This window comes from Oncorhynchus tshawytscha, linkage group LG27, assembly GCF_018296145.1.
Source record: "Oncorhynchus tshawytscha isolate Ot180627B linkage group LG27, Otsh_v2.0, whole genome shotgun sequence".
Classification (NCBI taxonomy): domain Eukaryota; kingdom Metazoa; phylum Chordata; class Actinopteri; order Salmoniformes; family Salmonidae; genus Oncorhynchus; species Oncorhynchus tshawytscha.
Genome location: NC_056455.1, coordinates 13,705,518 through 13,726,640, shown reverse-complemented (window position 1 = coordinate 13,726,640; position 21,123 = coordinate 13,705,518). Strand labels below are relative to the sequence as shown.

At 44.4% G+C, this 21,123-nt stretch overlaps 1 protein-coding gene across 2 annotated transcripts in view; it reads left to right on the top strand.

Annotated features, from left to right (window-relative positions):
* The window catches only part of LOC112226144 (protein shisa-8), an 85,245-nt gene that overhangs the window by 20,864 nt on the left and 43,258 nt on the right, over positions 1-21,123 (top strand). For both annotated transcript variants that reach the window (XM_042307532.1, XM_042307531.1), the window contains exon 2: positions 6,805-6,920. In XM_042307532.1, the coding sequence (XP_042163466.1) occupies positions 6,805-6,920 (116 nt within the window). The remainder of the gene's footprint in view (positions 1-6,804; positions 6,921-21,123) is intronic.

Here is a 21,123-nt window from a genome sequence, read left to right as displayed (position 1 = left end):
CAAATATCATTGCTTTTTAAATCAGTGCACACGCGAGCACTCTCTCTAGCATTCTCTCTCCATCAACTCCATTCAAATTGCATCCAAAATAGATAATCCTGTTGTAGATTGATACATAGCCCTATATATAGCCTACCTCTTTCAGGTAATACATTCAATGCAGCATTAGCCTTCTATTTAGCTAATTAATGATGGGTTATGCATAATAAGCTTCTAACTTATAGCCTCTGTGCAAGGGATTTCCTCCTCCTCTTCCGAAGAGGAGAGGCGAAAAGGATCAGAGGACCAATATGCGGCGTGGTAAGTGTCCATGGTTCTTTTAATACGTAAATGTACACATGAACAACTGAATACAAAAAAACAAGAAACGTGAAAACCCAAAACAGTCCTATCTGGTGCAAACACAGAGACAGGAACAATCACCCACAAACACACAGTGAAACCCAGGCTACCTAAGTATGATTCTCAATCAGAGACAACTAATGACACCTGCCTCTGATTGAGAACCATACTAGGCCGAAACATAGAAATACCCAAATCATAGAAAAACAAACATAGACTGCCCACCCCAACTCACGCCCTGACCATACTAAATAATGACAAAACAAAGGAAATAAAGGTCAGAACGTGACACTCTGTCTCTTGCACAATACACACACACCTGAACTCTGCTGGTCTGTCTCCTTAAAAAAAAACACTCCTTAGCTCTTGGAGTCCCATGCAGGAAAAGCTATACTAAAAGAGCTTGCTGGACGTTGTATTTTTTTGCATTTCTATTCGAAGAGGGACGCAAGTTCTTGTTAGCTGAATGTTAAATACACTAGCCAATAGAATTCATGGATAGTTTGAAAGAAGAGCGAATGAGACGATGGCAGTAGGCTATAGCAGTTATTTATTCAGACCCATAACCATTCAATCTTTGTGAATAGAAGTGAAAGCCTTCTGCATTTAATTGTAGTCCCATACTATTCAAGCACGTCATTAGAATGATGACGATAAGGACAACTAAACATATTTCATTTAACTGTTGAAAGAGATGAAGGAATGATGTAACAATAGAGAGAGAAAGAGGAAGCAGGCTAATAACATTAGGGGAAATATTATGAATGGCATATATGCGTCAGCCTACTAATTATACAAATAGGCCCTGTTATATTTAGACATTTAAATCATTTTCGCTAGCCTATAATTGTAACTTTGTAGGCCAGATGTGCTGCACCAGAATTGCATGTTCTCTCCCTGCTTTATCATGGTTTGAATGATGTGCGTAATTCCAGTCCATATAATACAGTATAATAAGATATAGTGCAGTAATATTGGATTTGATTTGATTTGAGTAATACAGTTCACACTCCAAAAGACTAGCCTACTGGAGCTAGTTTTTACCCAAGAGAGCATACAGCTAGCTATCTATGGGCTTTTATGTTTTTTTGTCGTGCATAATGAGCAGTAGTTCACATAGGCCTATGTATTGGTTAACGGCACATTTATTTTGGGCTCATTAAATGTCGTCAATGTTGTGCTCATTAAACTAATTTAATGTATGGCTCATCAGGCTCAGGTAGAATCAGGCTTGCATTTTCTATCAAATTGTAATCAAATCCAGACATAGGCCTATTTATATGCTTTATAATACTTCCGGTTTTGTCTGAAAATACCGGGTTACCTGGGAGAAAAGGGATTTATTCCCGGAATGGAACATTGGTAAGATACAGGGAATATATTCAACCCTAGCTCCCATGACATCTTTGCCCAAAGCCTAGCTTGATCTCTGAGGTGCTCCTCCAGAGTCCAGTCTATCCAATGGTTGAATGTGAATGAGGTGCTGGAATTACTTTTCATCCTAGGAATGATGAAGGGTGTAACAAATGGTGTGTGTGTGTGTGTGTGTGTTGTTGAGACGTAGCCTCAGCAACTACATGTACTATACACATTTCACATACAGTGCACACACACACACACACACACAACTCCTCAGAAGCGAACTAGGCCACTGCAGACAGCACAGTCATGCCCACCCACCCAAATACAAACATAAACATACCCTGGCATAGTCACACAGCCATGCTAAGAGGCACTATTTGGCAGCTGTCACGTCCAATACCAAAGTAGGGGAGACAGTGGCAGGCAGCTGCAGGCACTAACACTGCTGGGGCTCACTATCTGGCAGTGGTAGCTATAGCATCGGCCTCTCTGGGTGAGAGGGTACTTGACTCTGAGCACCGGGGGCGGGAGACTCAGTACCCAAAACACAGGGTGTCAATTCTGCTACTACATCCCTCCCTTAGCGAGCACCAGGGAGACACAGCCTGAATTATTGATCAAGGGAGACAGGGTTTAGGGAGAGCTGTTGGTTCTGTCAGCCTTGAACACCAAGACAGAGAAAGAGCAGAGCTACAGATGAGGAATGTGTACAAAACTTTCACGCCTGGTGAGTGAAGCTGGCTGTTGGGCTCTATGATGGCACTTCAAATCAAATCAAATCACTTAGGGAGTGAAATAATGTGAACCAAGCCATTGTCACACCATGCAGTCCAGAATTAGTTTTCTGCGCTGGAGGCTTTATTTTATCTTTTTGTTTGGGGAACTTTTCTGGTAGCTCAAGTTCCCCACCCACACTTAGCCTCGGCAGCACACCCTCAGTGGGATTTGGGGGTGACTCAGTGGGGTGTCCTCATAATAACCCCGGTGGACTGAACACGAGGTGGGGTGCCGCAGATAAAACCCCACGTAGAAATAAGACAAAGTGTATTAACAAACACTATAGCTAGTGGTGGATGGTAGAGGCAAGAAAAAACACACTAACCTGGTGTGACAGTGGTGGTGATTCAGATACTCCAGTGTCAAGAACAAAGGATTTCAAACAAACCCCAGAGCAGTGGACAGTAAAGGTGATATAAACATGCAGAAGTGTTCTGTAATTTACGCCTTCAAAGGACAATAAACAAAAATATTAAATCTGAATTATATTCTATTTTACTGTACTGTACAGTAGTGGACAGCAGCTGGAGGTAAACAGTGAGACACCCTGGCTTCTGGCTGGGACTGCAGGGGGTCACAGCAGGCCTCTTCTGCTCAGTGGGCTCCAGCTGTCTGGTGGTAATGAACTAATACTCAACACCACTCACTTTGATTGTGGCCTTACCACCCACAGGGAGTGGAGAGGAGATAGAGAGGCCTCACCCGTACCACCCACAGGGAGTGCAGAGGAGATAGGCAGGAATCACCCTTACCACCCACAGAGAGTGGAGAGGAGATAGAGAGGCCTCATCCTTACCACCCACAGGGAGTGCAGAGGAGATAGGCCGGCCTCACCCTTACCACCCACAGGGAGTGCAGGGGAGATAGAGGCCTCACCCTTACTACCCATGGGGAGTGGAGAGTAGTTAGGGAGGTCTCACCCTTACCACCCATGGGGAGTGGAGAGGAGTTAGGGAGGCCTCACCCTTACCACCCACAGGGAGTGCAGAGGAGATAGAGGCCTCACCCTTACCACTCACAGGGAGTGCAGAGGAGATAGGCCGGCCTCACCCTTACCACCCACAGGGAATGCAGAGGAGATAGAGGCCTCACCCTTACCACCCATGGGGAGTGGAGAGGAGATAGGGAGGCCTCACCCTTACCACCCACAGGGAGTGCAGAGGAGATAGAGGCCTCACCCTTACCACTCACAGGGAGTGCGGAGGAGATAGGCAGGCCTCACCCTTACCACTCACAGGGAGTGCGGAGGAGATAGGCAGGCCTCACCCTTACCACTCACAGGGAGTGCGGAGGAGATGGGCAGGCCTCACCCTTACCACTCACAGGGAGTGCGGAGGAGATGGGCAGGCCTCACCCTTACCACCCACAGGGAGTGCGGAGGAGATAGGCAGGCCTCACCCTTACCACCCACAGGGAGTGCGGAGGAGATAGGCAGGCCTCACCCTTACCACTCACAGGGAGTGCGGAGGAGATAGGCAGGCCTCACCCTTACCACCCACAGGGAGTGCGGAGGAGATAGGCAGGCCTCACCCTTACCACTCACAGGGAGTGCGGAGGAGATGGGCAGGCCTCACCCTTACCACTCACAGGGAGTGCGGAGGAGATAGGCAGGCTTCAACTCCAACCTGAACCCCCACTGCCTCCACTAGGGTGATGATAAATTCTCAGAGTAACAGGACCTTCATGCCGATCCCAGAGCCGTTTATAATTTAATATAATTGATCTAAGAAAAGGAATCGAAGTAGTGTTGCCTCATGCCTTTGTTCTTGTGTAGTGTATCAGCAAGAAACTAAACAATTAGCTACAGATGGTTGAAATCACAACAGTAGTTATCATTAGCATAATTTGATTCATGCTTGAACAATACCAGAGGAAACCAGCTTTGAGTATCAGACCTTACTACAGTCTAATTCATTTTACTCTGTAAACCTGCGTGCACTACACTGTAGCATCCATCAATGAGTGAAGCATCTCACAAACTTAACTCAGTGTAAAATCGTTCTAAATAATTGAGTCTATGTCCTTTGTTCAATCATTCAATCGAGTTGTCTGTGGCGTAAACAAGTCCTCGCCTCACCTCTCCTAGAATAGCTGTGTTTCAATGATCGTAGTCGTTTTCACACGTCACATGACCTCTAGGTGCTTCAGTAGTGCTCCCTCTATGTGTGGACAGCTTCATGTAGTGTGAGAACCTAGTTGGGGGACTTTCAAACGGCTGGTTCCAGGCTTATACGGCTCTAATTAACACAAGACAATCGTAATAATTACTTTACTGAATTGTGATGGTTTAATTAAGGGCAACATGTTTCCCCTTAAGTTGACATGCTGTGTGAACATGATTTAAGATCATCTTCTTCTATAAACCACTGAATAATCAATGATTGCACAGCCAAGATTTGCACTTGGTTGAGAAGATGATGGATAGATTGTGAAATCCATTTGATGTAATTACCATCCATATTTAATTGGTGCGCCAAAAACACATTTGCACAGAGGCTTTAAGCTCTTTCGATTTGTAACCATTATGAATTTTACCAGCCCAGTAAGTGCTGTGTTTCCACCTGTCGATGTTTTCACGTGTTCGTTCCCTTCAAATGCCCCTCAAAGCAACTGACAAGTCAACCCTGTGGAAACCTCAGACACTGCAGTACTACAGAAGTCATCATCATCAGGACCGACCAACCAGCATATGGAGGAAATAGCAACGTTATGACTCAAGAATTCCCGGGATCTTGCCTCATACAGTAAAGCCCCTCAGGTCGAACTTAAACTTTCCCAACTTAACTTTTCTCCTTTCTGCTGACACACTACTGCTGATGAGGGAGCACCAAACTTTATGGTTATCTTTAATTCATTAATCGATTCCTTTCCTTTCTTGTATTACAGCACACAATCCATTTTAAGTAATTAAACTGCAACAAATGAATCTCTCATCTGTGGCCCTATCTGACTCAACCTCAAGATAACCCCTGTAATGTATAGAATCTGGAAAACAATGTTGCCCCCTCTCTTAACGAAGTGGCACAGTGTGTGAGTGAGAGAGAGAGTGAGAGAGAGAGAGAGTGCGAGTCTAAACATACTAATGCCTCAATGAACATCTTCGGTGACAAACTACAAGGGCTTTTTGAAATGTACAAAGCCATAAAATCACATTTTCTAAATCTGACCTTTTTTCTAAGTAGCTGACATTTGACCACTGCAGTAGAATTGGAAGAGCTATCGAACACAATTTCCTTTGTAATGTTTGAAACAACACCCAGAGAAATACTGTAGTTCTGTCAACCCTGAGAATTGTGTTTGAGGAACACTGGCTTGTCCAACACTTTTCACAGGTTCTTATGATAAAAAAAAGACAGTTCACGATTGGCTGTGCATGGGAATGTATCTGTGCATGGGATTTGCCAGGGCACTTGGCTGCCATCGTGGTTTAAACATTTCCTTGCCCTTGTAATGTCTGAGCCTAAGAGAGGGCTCTGGGAATTTTTCTTAAAAGTCTTGCAATGTTCTCACATCAAATCACATCATCCCTTTACATCTTTACATTAGCTAGGAGATGTGACAGTCCTGGGGGGTTAGAATACGGGTTCAGAGAGCTGACAGCTGTGTTGAGAAGGTGGAACAACCAGCACTCCACAATAACAGCACCCTCAGCAATGCCCGAGAGAAAGAAAACAGAGAGAGGATGAGAAAGAGCGAGAAATGCTTTAGCCAAGCAGGAGGCGGATGAAACAGAGGGTATGAGTGAGAAAGACTAGCCAGACAGACAGCAACTAACTGGTGGTAATGAGTTAAGGAGTAGAGTGTATGTTTGTGTACTGCTGAATGGGTGACTGGAGGGCATTTTGGAAAGAAACCCAACAAGTGAAAAGAAAAGCATGAAAAACAGAGGGACAGTATTTCAGCATGGCCTCAGGACTTAGTCCTTGTCTATCCCTGCTGTCATTCAGTCTGGAGGGCATGATCTACATATTAACCCTCTTTCCTATCACAGCAGTACTGACCAGGGCTCATGTCTAGCCAGCTAAGCTGTCAGCAGGCATGTACCATTTAAATTCAACCGATTTCTTTAAAAAGTTCCAGCGGTCAGTACTATACTACACTATGATTAAAGAGTTTGTTTTACACACCAATGGACATCACATATAAGAGGGCTTTCATTGTGATCAAATCACACAGATTAGGACATGATGGCAGCACACTTCCATTTGATTTGATGTTGTAGAAGGAGTTTAATTCTATGGTGATCTCAATCAATTTGACACAATGTTCTCTCGTCTTACTGATGGGTGATCTTTAACCTAACACTTGTCTTTCTCTCTGCAGGGCCTTGACAGAGTTGTTGAAGCAGCCCGGAGAGGTGGGCGGAGTGGGTGGGGCCGGGGGTCACCACCCCATAGGGACCAATGGGATCTCTGGCAGGTCACTGCGCAGCAACAACGGTAAGCCTGTTTCTTTGGGAGCACATGGGTTATTACAGGAGATGTCTCTCAGTGTTATTAAGCATATCGGATACTGATCCAGCAACGCTTTGCAAGCACTCTCACGAGGGCTCTTTTAGTGCTCAATGTACTAATGAGGCCACTACTAACTCTGAATAGGGTTCAACAGACTATTTCAGACTCTGGCAGTCAGAATTGAGGATTATTCAGTCGTGGCCAAAAGTTTTGAGAATGACACAAATGTTAATTTAAACAAAGTTTGCTGCTTCTGTGTCTTTAGATATTTTTGTCAGATGTTACTATAGAAAACTGAAGTATAATTACAAGCATTTCATAAGTGTCAAAGGCTTTTATTGACAATTACATGAAGTTGATGCAAAGAGTCAATATTTGCAGTGTTGACCCTTCTTTTTCAAGACCTCTGCAATCCGCCCTGGCATGCTGTCAATTAACTTCTGGGCCAAATCCTGACTGATGGCAGCCCATTCTTGCATAATAATCAATTCTTGGAGTTTGTCAGGATTTGTGGGTTTTTGTTTGTCCACCCGCCTCTTGAAGATTGACCACAAGTTCTCAATGGGATTAAGGTCTGAGGAATTTCCTCAGACCTTAGGATAAATGGTTGATTTAGGTGCAATATTACTGGCAGCAATATCCTTGCCTGTGAAGCCCTTTTTGTGCAAAGCAATGATGACGGCACGTGTTTCCTTGTAGGTAACCATGGTTGACAGAGGAAGAACAATGATTCCAAGCACCACCCTCCTTTTGAAGCTTCCAGTCTGTTATTCAAGCTCCTTCAGCATGGCAGAGTGATCTCCAGCCTTGTCCTTGTCAACATTCACACCTGTGTTAACGAGAAAATCACTGACATGATGTCACCTGGTCCTTTTGTGGCAGGGCTGAAATGCAATGTTAATGTTATTTGGGGATTCAGTTCATTTGCATGGCAAAGAGGGACTTTGCAATTAATTGCAATTAATCTGATCACTCTTCATAACATTCTGGAGTATATGCAAATTGCCATCATACAAACTGAGGCAGCAGACTTTGTGAAAATTAATATTTGTGTCATTCTTAAAACTTTTGGCCACGACTGTATTTTAGATGCACACACACGGTACTGGTACCCTGTGTATATAGCCATGGTATCATTACTTATTGTGTATTTATTCCTTGTGTTATTATTTTTCTATTATTTTTCAATTCTTGCCCGTAAGTAAGCGTTTCACTGTTGGTCTACACCTGTTGTATACGAAGCTTGTAACAAATCAAATTTGATTTGACGCGCACGCATGCAGACACTTGTTATTAAGCTAGGAGGAAGGCTCAATTCCATAGAAAACCCTGCTGTCTCTCTCCATGGCTGAGCGTAAGTGCAGGGACAGGCTGGTCATCTTTAATGAAGGTGTAATTATCTTTTTTCTGGACCGGAACCTGTTTATATAGCACCACGCAGTTCATCTGTTTACTAATAAGATCCCCTTAAATCCCTCTGAACCCCATTCCTCTCCAGCACACACACACACACACACACACACACACACACACACACACAGACACACACACAGACACACACTGCTTTCATCTTCACTCTATTGCAACAATTCCTTTCTCTGTCACGTTCATGCCAACCTACATCGATCAGTCTCCACCTTCCTTCATCTCTACTCCTCTTAATTATTTTGCCAAACAACACTCACTCCCCATCTCTCCTTCCTTTCTCCTGTCTCAGATTAGCATTGACCATTAAATGAGTCTTTACTTAAGTGGTCATTATCGGTGGAGGGCTGATATAGTGGTGCGTGGAGGCCTGAGAGACCCGTCTGTGTGCCACACAACCACAACCTGCCACCACCCGCATGACCTTCATGAAGAACCACAGACCAGAGAGAGAGAGAGAAAGGGAGGGGGAGATGGAGCAAGATGAGAGAAATGGCTCATTTGAGAGAGAGTGAGAGAGAGAGAGAGAGAGAGAGGGAGATGGATGAGGACAGAGAGCATGTGTGTGAGAAAAGGGGGCAGGTAGAAGTAGGGAGATGGAGTGCAGAGGATGGAAGAGGAAGAGGTGGAAGAAAGGGAAGGAGGAGTTGGCAGAGAGATAAGAGGGGGTTATGGATTTCTGGAACAAATATCAAAGGAGAGGGCAAGAAAGGAGTGACAAGGTGAAAGAATGGGATGGAAATGAGGGAACGTAGGGATTGTAATAGATAAGGGTAAAAACATAAATGCAGACATTTAAAAAGATGAGAGAGACAATAATGATGGGGTGACATATCCATTGAGGAATTCCCAGAAAGATATGGGTAAAAAAACGAATCAAATAATACCACATGAAAGAAGGACATTGACTGGGGTGTGACATTGTGTCATGATGAACATTAAAGAGAGGACCTACAGGTGCTGCCTAGTCTACTGAGGTGGATGAGAGTGTAAACTTCTGGCTCTGCACATGTTTTCATTATTGTTATTCCACCCCATACTGCTCTGCCCTGTAATCTCAGTGCTTTATCTGACATGATCTGGTTAAGGCTGCATCTAGATCAGTGTCTGAGAGTGTGAGGATGTGTATGTGTGTGTTCAGTATGTGTGTGTGTGTGTGTGTGTGTGTGTGTGTGTGTGTGTGTGTGTGTGTGTGTGTGTGTATATGTGTGTGCAAGTGTGCTCTAGTGCCTTTGCAATAACACCTGAATATACTGTGCGGAGTGTTGAGACTGTTCCCTGAACAGCTCAGTATGTACCATATGTGAGGCCAACGTTGGTAGAGAATTATAACGTTTGTGAATGTGTGTATTATTCTTGTCAGTGAGTGGCTATAAGCTGGTGATTACAGTGTATAAGTATCTACATGAGTTGTGATGGAATTGAGTTTTCCTTTTGGAATTGTGTGTTCCTGTGAGTGTGAGGGTGTTTATGTTAGAGTGTGTTTGGCATGTATTATATGTACTATAGGCTTATTTGAATGTGTGTGTGTGTGTTTGTTATGAATCCCTTTTGGCCCGACAGTCTAGGGGGGATGGTAATGAGACCTGTAACATAACTCATGCAAATTATAATTGTGACAAAGTAAAAGTGTGAACGAAATAACCATGACAACTGAAATTATACCGTCAAACTCAGGGTTTATTGTAAAACACACGGTAATGGGGGGAACAGGAAAAGGGGCTGAGCTGGACCCAAGGAAAGAAACAATAAGCATCCAAAACACCCCTTAGCTAGACTAGCCTAATTTAACAGCTAACTAACTAACCAAAAATACAGTGGGTGGTCCGCCCAGTTCTAACTAGTGTTTTTAACAAAGTCTACCTACGGGTAGTGTATGCCCATGGGCGACTTGTCTTGGTTTCCCCTTTTCCCACCAGTAATCAAACACAAACACCATAACCAAAAACAATACTCACAGGAGATGACAAAGTGATTTGGAGGTGCTCAAACAAAAGAGAGGTTAATACACAAAGAGAGAGTGAAACACAGAGGCCTACAGACATGGCATTTACAGAGAGATTGAGCTCTAGAGCAAACAACTGATGGGGTTTTTAAACCAAGGGAAAGGAACTGTGATAGGGTAGGAAACAGGAGGAGGTGTGTCTTCTGATTGATGATTGGATTGGTGACTGATTGGGGAGTGATGATGTTCACCTGTGAGGGGAGAAGGAGAGAAAAGAAACACACACAGGATACACACACAGGATACTTGTATCCGTAACAGTGTTGTATGAGAGCATTCTCATGGCAGTGAGTGGGACAGCTGGACAGAGCTGCTCTGTGTGGAGAGCTGCCCTGAGGGTCAAACAGCCCCCAGTGAACAGGCCATGCGTGTTCCTCTGTGAAACAATGGAGGGAAAGACACAGAGACAGAATGACAAATGAAGAGACTGACATTTTATATCGATTTTGGGGAATAGAGAGAAAGACGAGAACATGAAGAGAACGAGAGGAAATTGGGTAAGGACAGAGACAGAGGGACTGAAAGCAGGAAGTGAGAGGCTAACAGATGGAAGGAGAGAGTGATTGAGAGAGCACAAGGGCTAGCCTATCCTAATCCCACTTGTTTCTGCTGTCTGTGAGCTGTGTTTGAGCACCATGGACAGAGCTAATGGTTCATTACAAAGCAATAGACTGGCTGGTCTAAACTCCTTAGAACTGCACCATGGACAGAGCTAATGGTTCATTACACAACAATAGACCGGCTGGTCTAAACTCCTTAGAACTACACAATGGACAGAGCTAATGGTTCATTACACAACAATAGACTGGCTGGTCTAAACTCCTTAGAACTACACAATGGACAGAGCTAATGGTTCATTACACAACAATAGACTGGCTGGTCTAAACTCCTTAGAACTACACAATGGACAGAGCTAATGGTTCATTACACAACAATAGACTGGCTGGTCTAAACTCCTTAGAACTACACAATGGACAGAGCTAATGGTTCATTACACAACAATAGACTGGCTGGTCTAAACTCCTTAGAACTACACAATGGACAGAGCTAATGGTTCATTACACAACAATAGACTGGCTGGTCTAAATTCCTTAGAACTGCACCATGAATTATTTAAGCTTTACTATATGCTTCAACAGACCGATCTCAACATTCATCATTTGTTAATGTTTTGGCAATAACGACAGTTACACTACTGTTATTGAACACGATGAAGACGATGTCCCTGATGTTGTTGATGACGCTGATACTGTAGTGATGACGAAGTTGATCCTGCTCATACAGTGGCTAACCGTTATCTAAACAAACATGTTCAGAGGAAAATACCCCTGCGGTGAATAATCTGAGCTGGGCGGACTGTGTGAAAGTTCTATATTGGCACTGTTCCTGCTCTCTTTGTAGATAAGGGGGATCTGCATTTGTGGAGCGTGTGTAATTTACATGTTGCAGAGGCAGTCTGTGAGGGCGAGAGCGATAGCATCAGTGGGACATAAATATCAAAACAAGAAAACAAGGGAATTGTGATAGGAGGAGGGGGTGTTAAGTGAAAGGGGGGGTTGTATATGCATGTTCATTTCTATGTACAGTTGAAGTCGCAAGTTTACATACGCTTAGGTTAGAGTTTTTCAACCACTCCACACATTTCTTGTTAACAAACTATAGTTTTGGCAAGTCGGTTAACACATCTACTGTGTGCATGACACAAGTAATTTTTCCAACAATTGTTTACAGACAGACTATTTCACTTATAATTCACTGTATCACAATTCCAGTGGGTCAGAAGTTTACACACACCAAGTTGACTGTGCCTTTAAACAGCTTGGAAAATTCCAGAAAATTATGTCATAGCTTTAGAAGCTTCTGATAGGCTAATTGACATCATTTGAGTCAATTGGAAGTGTACCTGTGGATGTTTTTCAAGGCCTACCTTCAAACTCAGTGCATCTTTGCTTGACATCATGGGAAAATCAAAAGAAATCAGCCAAGACCTCATAAAAAACAATTGTAGACCTTTACGAGTCTGGTTCATCCTTGGGAGCCAAACCCCTGAAGGTACCGTCAGCAGCCGTCATACTGCTCAGGAAGGAGACGCGTTGTCTCCTAGAGATAAACGTACTTTGGGGCGAAAAGTGCAAATCAATCCCAGAACAACAGCAAAGGACCTTGTGAAGATGCTGGAGGAAACAGGTAGAAATGTATCTATATCCACAGTAAAACGAGTCCTATATCGACATAACCTGAAAGGCCGCTCAACAAGGAAGAAGCCACTGCTCCAAAACCACCATTGAAAAGCCAGACTACGGTTTGCAACTGCACATTGAGACAAAGAATGTACTTTTTGGAGAAATGTCCTCTGGTCTGATGAAACAAAAATAGAACTGTTTGGCATAATGACCATCGTTATGTGGAGGAAAAAGGGGGATGCTTGCAAGCCGAAGAACACCATCCCAATTGTGAAGCACGGGGGTGGCAGCATCACGTTGTGAGGGTACTTTGCTGCAGCAGTGACTGGTGCACTTTACAAAATAGATGGCAACATGAGGAAGGAAAATGATGTGGATAAATTGACATCACAGTCAAGGTATTGGAGTGTCCATCACAAAGCCCTAACCTCAATCCTATAGAAAATTTGTGGGCAGAACTGAAAAAGCGTGTGGGAGCAAGGAGGCCTACAAACCTGATTCAGTTACACCAGCTCTGTCAGGAGGAATGGGCCAAAATTCACTCAACTTATTGTGGGAAGCTTGTAGAAGGCTACCTGAAACGTTTGACCCAAGTTAAACAATATAAAGGCAATGCTACCAAATACTAATAGAGTGTATGTAAACTTCTGACCCACTGGGAATGTGATGAAAGAAATTAAAGCTGAAATAAATAATTCTCTGTACTATTATTCTGACATTTCATAAAGTGGTGATCCTAACTGACCTAAAACAGGGAATTTTTACTAGGATTAAATGTCAGGAATTGTGAAAAACTGAGTTTGTATTTGGCTAAGCTGTACGTAAACTTCTGACTTTAACTGTGTTGAGTGTCTGTTAGTGAGTGTGTCTGTTAGTGTTTGTTCTGTCAGAGTGTGTTTGTTCTGTCAGAGTGTGTCAGTGATGGTTCTGTCAGAGTGTGTCTGCTAGTGTTTGTTCTGTCAGAGTGTGTCTGTTAGTGTTTGTTCTGTCAGAGTGTGTCTGTTAGTGTTTGTTCTGTCAAAGTGTGTCTGTTAGTGTTTGTTCTGTCAGTGTGTCTGTTAGTTTGTTCTGTCAGAGTGTGTCTGTTAGTGTTTGTTCTGTCAGTGTGTCTGTTAGTGTTTGTTCTGTCAGTGTGTCTGTTAGTGTTTGTTCTGTCAAAGTGTGTCTGTTAGTGTTTGTTCTGTCAGTGTGTCTGTTAGTGTTTGTTCTGTCAGTGTGTCTGTTAGTGTTTGTTCTGTCAGTGTGTCTGTTAGTGTTTGTTCTGTCAAAGTGTGTCTGTTAGTGTCTGTTCTGTCAGTGTGTCTGTTAGTTTGTTCTGTCAGAGTGTGTCTGTTAGTGTTTGTTCTGTCAGAGTGTGTCTGTTAGTGTTTGTTCTGTCAGAGTGTGTCTGTTAGTTTGTTCTGTCAGAGTGTGTCTGTTAGTGTTTGTTCTGTCAGAGTGTGTCTGTTAGTGTTTGTTCTGTCAGAGTGTGTCTGTTAGTGTTTGTTCGGTCAGAGTGTGTCTGTGAGTGTTTGTTCTTTCAGAGTGTGTCTGTTAGTTTGTTCTGTCAGAGTGTGTCTGTTAGTGTTTGTTCTGTCAGAGTGTGTCTGTTAGTGTTTGTTCGGTCAGAGTGTGTCTGTTAGTGTTTGTTCGGTCAGAGTGTGTCTGTGAGTGTTTGTTCTTTCAGAGTGTGTCTGTTAGTTTGTTCTGTCAGAGTGTGTCTGTTAGTGTTTGTTCTGTCAGAGTGTGTCTGTTAGTGTTTGTTCGGTCAGAGTGTGTCTGTGAGTGTTTGTTCGGTCAGAGTGTGCCTGTTAGTGTTTGTATGACGGAAGCCTCATCTTCCATTACTGTGTTTGTGAGTTGATGTACTGGCTGCCTGGCTGTGTTCATGTGTGTGTTCTCGTATGTGTCAAACGAGGCAGATGTGTTTGATCACAGCACAGCTTCTCTCCAACGCCTCTGGCACTCTTCTTCTGACCCCTCCAGCTGTCTTTACAAAGCCACAGACCTCCTCCTCTCCCCCTCAATCTCTCCCCCCTTCCTCCCCCTTCAGTCCTGCCCAGGGGCGTCTGCAGGCTATAACTGCTGGTTGCTTCTGCTACGTCTCAACAGGCTAGACTGTGCAGTTTAAGGAGGGTTGGAGAGGGGAATAGGATTATAATGTGCACAGGGCTTTTGGAGTGCAGCTAAGACAGACAGTGCCCCCAAGTCAGTTCTATTTTGATACCCTCTCAGCCAATGAGGTGTAGATTAGCATGGAGCAGCCGGTCCTGGACCAGTGCTGGGTCGTCTCTCAGTGCCCTGTTGAGGATTTGGACTGACAGTAATGCACTGCCGCTGAGCTGTAGTTGAGGGGATTTGCATCGCGTAGATCCAGCACCCGGGGTCCTTTCACTCTGTCATCTCAAGGACATCTCACACTACGGGCTACGGATGACACTGTAGAGTCTTAAGTGATGCAATATAGACAAATTATGGATATGGGGCTATGGGCACCGTATGGACATGCTCTTAACCTTATCGCCTCCTCCCCACTCTCCACTGTAGCTTTGGGCTCCAACAGTTATGGATTGACATAGTTTTAGCTTGACCTTAAAAGGGCTGTAATGGTGATTGGGATGAAGCAAGCTTTTCGTCGACCCAGTGTGTCTGTGTGTAGCTGATAGGGGGGAAGCTGAGCCCCTCAGAGATGTGTGTGGCTATACATGAAATTACTGGGATAAGCCAGGCTGCCGCCGTACTGATATTATGGCTTCCGGGCGGTTGAGTGGGGATGTGGCTCCATTCTGGCTCTGTTATTCCGTCATAATGAGACCTAACCCACTCACAGATGAGCCTCCAGAGCCAAAAGGAGTCTACAGTTTCCACCTAACCCCTGCAAGTCTCAAGCCCATCATTACCAGTGGGGTTATGTGTTTCCGATTGGATGTGTGCTGAAGAACAAGCGGCAGAATCCTCAACATACACTGAGTGTACAAAACATTAAGAACACCTTACTCATATTGAGTTGCACCCCTCCCCCTCCTTTTGCACTTAGAACAGCCTCAATTCATCGGGGCATGGATTCTACAAGGTGGCGAAAGCGTTCCACAGGGATGCTGGCCCATGTTGACTCCAATGCTTCCCACAGTTGTGTCAACTTGGCTGGATGTCCTTTGGGTGGTGGACGATTCTTGAAACACACGGGAAACTGTTGCAGTTCTTGACACAAACCGGTGTTCCCGGCACCTACTACAATACCCCGTTCAAAGGCGCTTAAATCTTTTGTCTGGCCCGTTCACCCTCTGAATGGCACACATACACAATCCATGTCTCAATTGTCGCAAGGCTTAAAAATCACTTTTAACCTGTCTCCTCCCCTTCATCTACACTGATTGTGAAGTGGATTTAACAAGTGACATCAATAAGGGATCATAGCTTTCACCTGGATTCACCTGGTCAGTCTATGTCATGGAAAGAGCAGCTTTTCCTAATGTTTTGTACACTCAGTGTATATTTCAAGGTCCCAGCGTGTTCCCGTAATAAACACCACAAATTGTTCTGTGTTAGACAGAGTCATGTCCAGCCTGAGCGTCATTATCAGACATGATGTTACCCATTGTAAAAGAAAGTGAGACCACTTAATGGCCCAACATGAGAGCAGAACTTAGTGAAGAACCAAGATGATCAGATAATGTATTCAGTTGTTTCGTTGAAGGTCACTCACACTGTGTGCTTTAATAGATCCACTCTCCTGTTTAAATACCTGCTGTGTTCATCTCTGGTTCTGAAACATTTCTGATTGGAAGCAATCCCATAATTTAGAGCCAGTGCACACTGCTTACGAAGCGTCATAGCTGGCATCCCCTAATTAAGACGTCTGACCGGATCAGAGACCCTTTAGACTTAACCATGGGTATCTGTTTCTCTATTTCATGAGATCCTAGTCCCATCTAGACTGAGGATGCACCTACAGTCACCACCAGGGAGGTTATAGTTCAGTGCCTGAGGCCCAGAATGATCGATCCCAGTACCAGTTATAGGGAGAGTGATGTTTGGAGCGTACAGCACCACGGTCCAGGACCCATCCATCCATCAATGAGTGACAGGAAGGGCTTGCTCCAGAACCCATTCAGAGGGAGTTCATCAAAGTGCTGCATGTGCACTGCTGTGTGAGAGACAGACTTCATTTGTCAACAAGCCTCTGCTACAGCACTAGAGCTCTGGAACAAAGGAAGTGACTGTGGACAACCCAGGTTTAAGTCAAGAGAAGAGGATGGAGAGGTCTCCAAAACCACAACCGGAAGGGTAGTGCCCATGCTTGCAGTGTGTGTTCCAGTACATTCATTGCCATGATTGTATTTACCAGACAGTCTTGTCCAAGGTGAAGGTGATTAAGAGGGGCTACCTGTCAAAACACATGGGACAGAACAGCAAGAGTCATTGGTGACACACGGAGAGCCAGTGTCAAACACAGTCACTCGGCACAGTGTTAAACTACAGTGTGCTTACTCAGACTTCCACTGTTTTGATAAGGGTGTACAGAGAGCGGATTTTCAGATCTCAAATCTCTGAGCCATGCAAGCGCTCGGAGGAGTTGGTACAGGGAGAGAAGCCCCCTCGTGGAAGTGGTATTGATCTTAGCACACAGTGCCTAGAGAGGTGTTTGCAGAGAGTCGGAGCTGACACCACGATCAGGCAGCATTATGGGGGATCAAAGAGGCCCTGGCCTCCCAGTGATCTGACAACAGCAAGGGAGGAGTGAGAATTTCCTGTTGACTGACGCTCCAATCCCGCGGCTGTCGTCGAATGGAGCCTCTCAATCATTCATCCGAACACAAGAGGAGGGTGGGGAGACAGATAGGGAGAGAGCGGAGGATGAGAGAGAGGGAACAAAGAAAGTGAGATCAACATAAAGAGATGGAGAAACGGGGAGTCAGAGAGATGGAGGGGGAGGGTTTGTGAGGGGGCAGAAGAAGGTGAGAAACAAAGAGGGACTAAGGGAGTAAAATTGGAAAGAAAATAGAAATAAAGAGCAAAGAATGAAGAGTGGCAGAGGTAATAGAAACTGGTATGGAAGACCATGCAGGAGGGTTAGGGGGACAGAATTTATAGAGCCATTGGTCAGTGTTCTGGAAAAGAGACCCATTCGACCCCCCTCTCCCTCGTTCTCTCTGTCCTCGCTCTCTGCTGCAGTGCTGCTTAAATGTCATTGGACAGCTTACATGTGGTGGGTGCAAAATGGGTGAAATGTCAAGCATGGTAAAGGGTGACGTCCCTGTGTGTCATAGTGTGTGTGCCATGTGTGTGCCTGTGTGTTTGTGAGAGTGCATGTATTTGCCACATGCATGGAGTGTTTAATTAAGTGTGAATTCATGTAGTATTCTATCTATGTACCTTTGTATCATTCTGTGTGTGAGAGCATGTGGATAGGCAATATAAGGTTCCAAGGGAGTCTTAACTTGAGACATGTGTAGGTCTATGTTTTGTAATAAACCCTGCAGCTGTACACTTCATCTGCTTTCGTCAAAAGGGAGCTGAATCACTGATTAAAAATGTCACGGGCAAGTCCTTGGCATATGAAGTCAGAAAAATAGTGCTATTATAGCAGCTGTTGGAATTAAGTAAGGATGACGTTGTAAAAACCTGTACCATTCATTTTAATGCTGCTTTTTATGATATGAAGGTTTGTTTATCTTAATTGCAATGCCTCATTCTACTTTTTATTATCAAGGATGCATAATAATAAATACAGATGTTAAAGACAACAGTTGCACAATGATCTCATTAGAGACATTAAACACATGTAATTACTATGCGGTGCACAGAGCCTGTGTCCCAAGCCTCACTATGAGATGGAATCTCATAGTGAGACAGAGTCCACAAATCAGAGCCTTAAAAGGCTCAATGCAGCTGTTTTTATCGCCATATCAAATCATTTCTGGGTAACAATTAAGTACCCTACTGGGGATTGCTTTCAATTACAGGATAACACCATAGTGCCCTCCAAGCTCGTCATCAAGCTTGAGACCCTGGGTCTCGACCCCGCCCTGTGCAACTGGGTGGGGCCGCCCCCAGGTGGTGAGGGTAGGCAACAACATTTCCACCCCGCTGATCCTCAACACTGGGGCCCCACAAGGGTGCGTTCTGAGCCCTCTCCTGTACTCCCTGTTCACCCACGACTGCGTGGCCACGCACGCCTCCAACTCAATCATCAAGTTTGCGGACGACACAACAGTGGTAGGCTTGATTACCAACAATGACGAGACGGCCTACAGGGAGGAGGTGAGGGCCCTCGGAGTGTGGTGTCAGGAAAATAACCTCGAACTCAACGTCAACAAAACTAAGGAGATGATTGTGGACTTCAGGAAACAGCAGAGGGAACACCCCCCTATCCACATCGATGGAACAGTAGTGGAGAGGGTAGTAAGTTTTAAGTTCCTCGGCGTACACATCACAGACAAACTGAATTGGTCCACCCACACAGACAGCATCGTGAAGAAGGCGCAGCAGTGCCTCTTCAACCTCAGGAGGCTGAAGAAATTCGGCTTGTCACCAAAAGCACTCACAAACTTCTACAGATGCACAATCGAGAGCATCCTGTCGGGCTGTATCACCGCCTGGTACGGCAACTGCTCCGCCCACAACCGTAAGGCTCTCCAGAGGGTAGTGAGGTCTGCACAACACATCACCGGGGGCAAACTACCTGCCCTCCAGGACACCTACACCACCCGATGTCACAGGAAGGCCATAAAGATCATCAAGGACAACATCCACCCGAGCCACTGCCTGTTCACCCCGCTATCATCCAGAAGGTGAGGTCAGTACAGGTGCATCAAAGCTGGGACCGAGAGACTGAAAAACAGCTTCTATCTCAAGGCCATCAGACTGTTAAACAGCCACCACTAACATTGAGTGGCTGCTGCCAACACACTGACTCAACTCCAGCCACTTTAATAATGGGAATTGATGGGAAATGATGTTAAATATATCACTAGCCACTTTAAACAATGCTACCTAATATAATGTTTACATACCCTACATTATTCATCTCATATGCATACGTATATACTGTACTCTATATCATCTACTGCATCTTTATGTAATACATGTATCACTAGCCACTTTAACTATGCCACTTTGTTTACATACTCATCTCATATGTATATACTGCACTCAATACCATCTACTGTATCTTGCCTATGCCGCTCTGTACCATCACTCACTCATATATCTTTATGTACATATTCTTTATCCCCTTACACTTGTGTCTATAAGGTAGTAGTTTTGGAATTGTTAGCTAGATTACTTGTTGGTTATTACTGCATTGTCGGAACTAGAAGCACAAGCATTTCGCTACACTCGCATTAACATCTGCTAACCATGTGTATGTGACCAATAAAATTTGATTTGATTTGAATTAAAATGGTCAAAGAGAAACAAAAATAGCTTCTTAGCAAAGAGCAATTTCTCAAGCAAGAATTTAGGATTGTCTGGGAGTGGTGTGTGGAGTGGGAAACTGAAAAATAGCTGTTATTGGTCGAGATGTTACCTCTTACACTTAAAGGGCATTATCATAATGTTCGCAATATTATTCCAACCCCATCGTGTGGAAATGTTTTTTTTTAAACAAGGAAAATCACGGTTGACTGCACTGGTTCTTTAAGAGAGTGGGAAACAGAGAGAGAGAGAGAGAGAGTAAGAGAAAGAGATAACAAAAAATGAGACAGAGATAACAAAGAGATAACAAAATGTGAAAGATGGAGAAAGGTCAAAAGAGAGATACATGTAAGTCCAGGAGAAAGCATGATAGAAATAGAGACAGGTTGAGCATCCACCAGAGAGAGAGGGAGAGGGAGAGAGAGGGGGATAGAAGCAAAGTATGAGAAGGGAACCATTACAACAAGGGGAAAAACATGAAAAGAGAGTGATCGTTATTTTCAGTGACAAGAGAGCAGCTGGACACTGTGATATACATTTCTCTCAGTCTTCCTCTTTTTAAATGTCTCTGTTAGCCATCTGCTCTCCCTTTTTCCATGTAGTGTCCCTCTCCCAGTACACATTTTTATGCCTTGTGCTATTCCGCCGTTCTCTCACAATGAGCCTCTCACCCTTTCCCTCTCTCCTCACAGACACGAGCAGAGCGTACAGTGTGGTATATCATCTGCATGGGGGCTTGTTAAACCCTAACCCCCGCCCCAGCCCCCAAGCCCCCAAGCTCAGTGACCCATTCCGACACCACACAAATCAGGTTCTAGCCAGAACATACCAAGTCAGGAACAGAAATAGGGGGGGATGGCGAGGTAGGTGATTTGAAGGTCAAAAGACTGGGCTGTCTGTTAATGCGTCTGCAGTACATCAATCACAGTTTGCAATGGTGCGTGGTCGTGCAAACAGAGTGCATACGCCTTGCACATGCTTGAGGGCTTTGCCTCAAATCAGACTGTGTGTGTGTGTGCGTGCATGTGTGTGCATGTGTGTCAGTGTCAGTGTGGTGCAATATAGAACAAAGAAAAGTCCCAATGTTGAATCTACTGGTTAACACAGGATGGGTTTGAACACCAACTCTCGTACCAGAGCTGATGTATACTGAACAAAAATACAAGCGCAACATAGA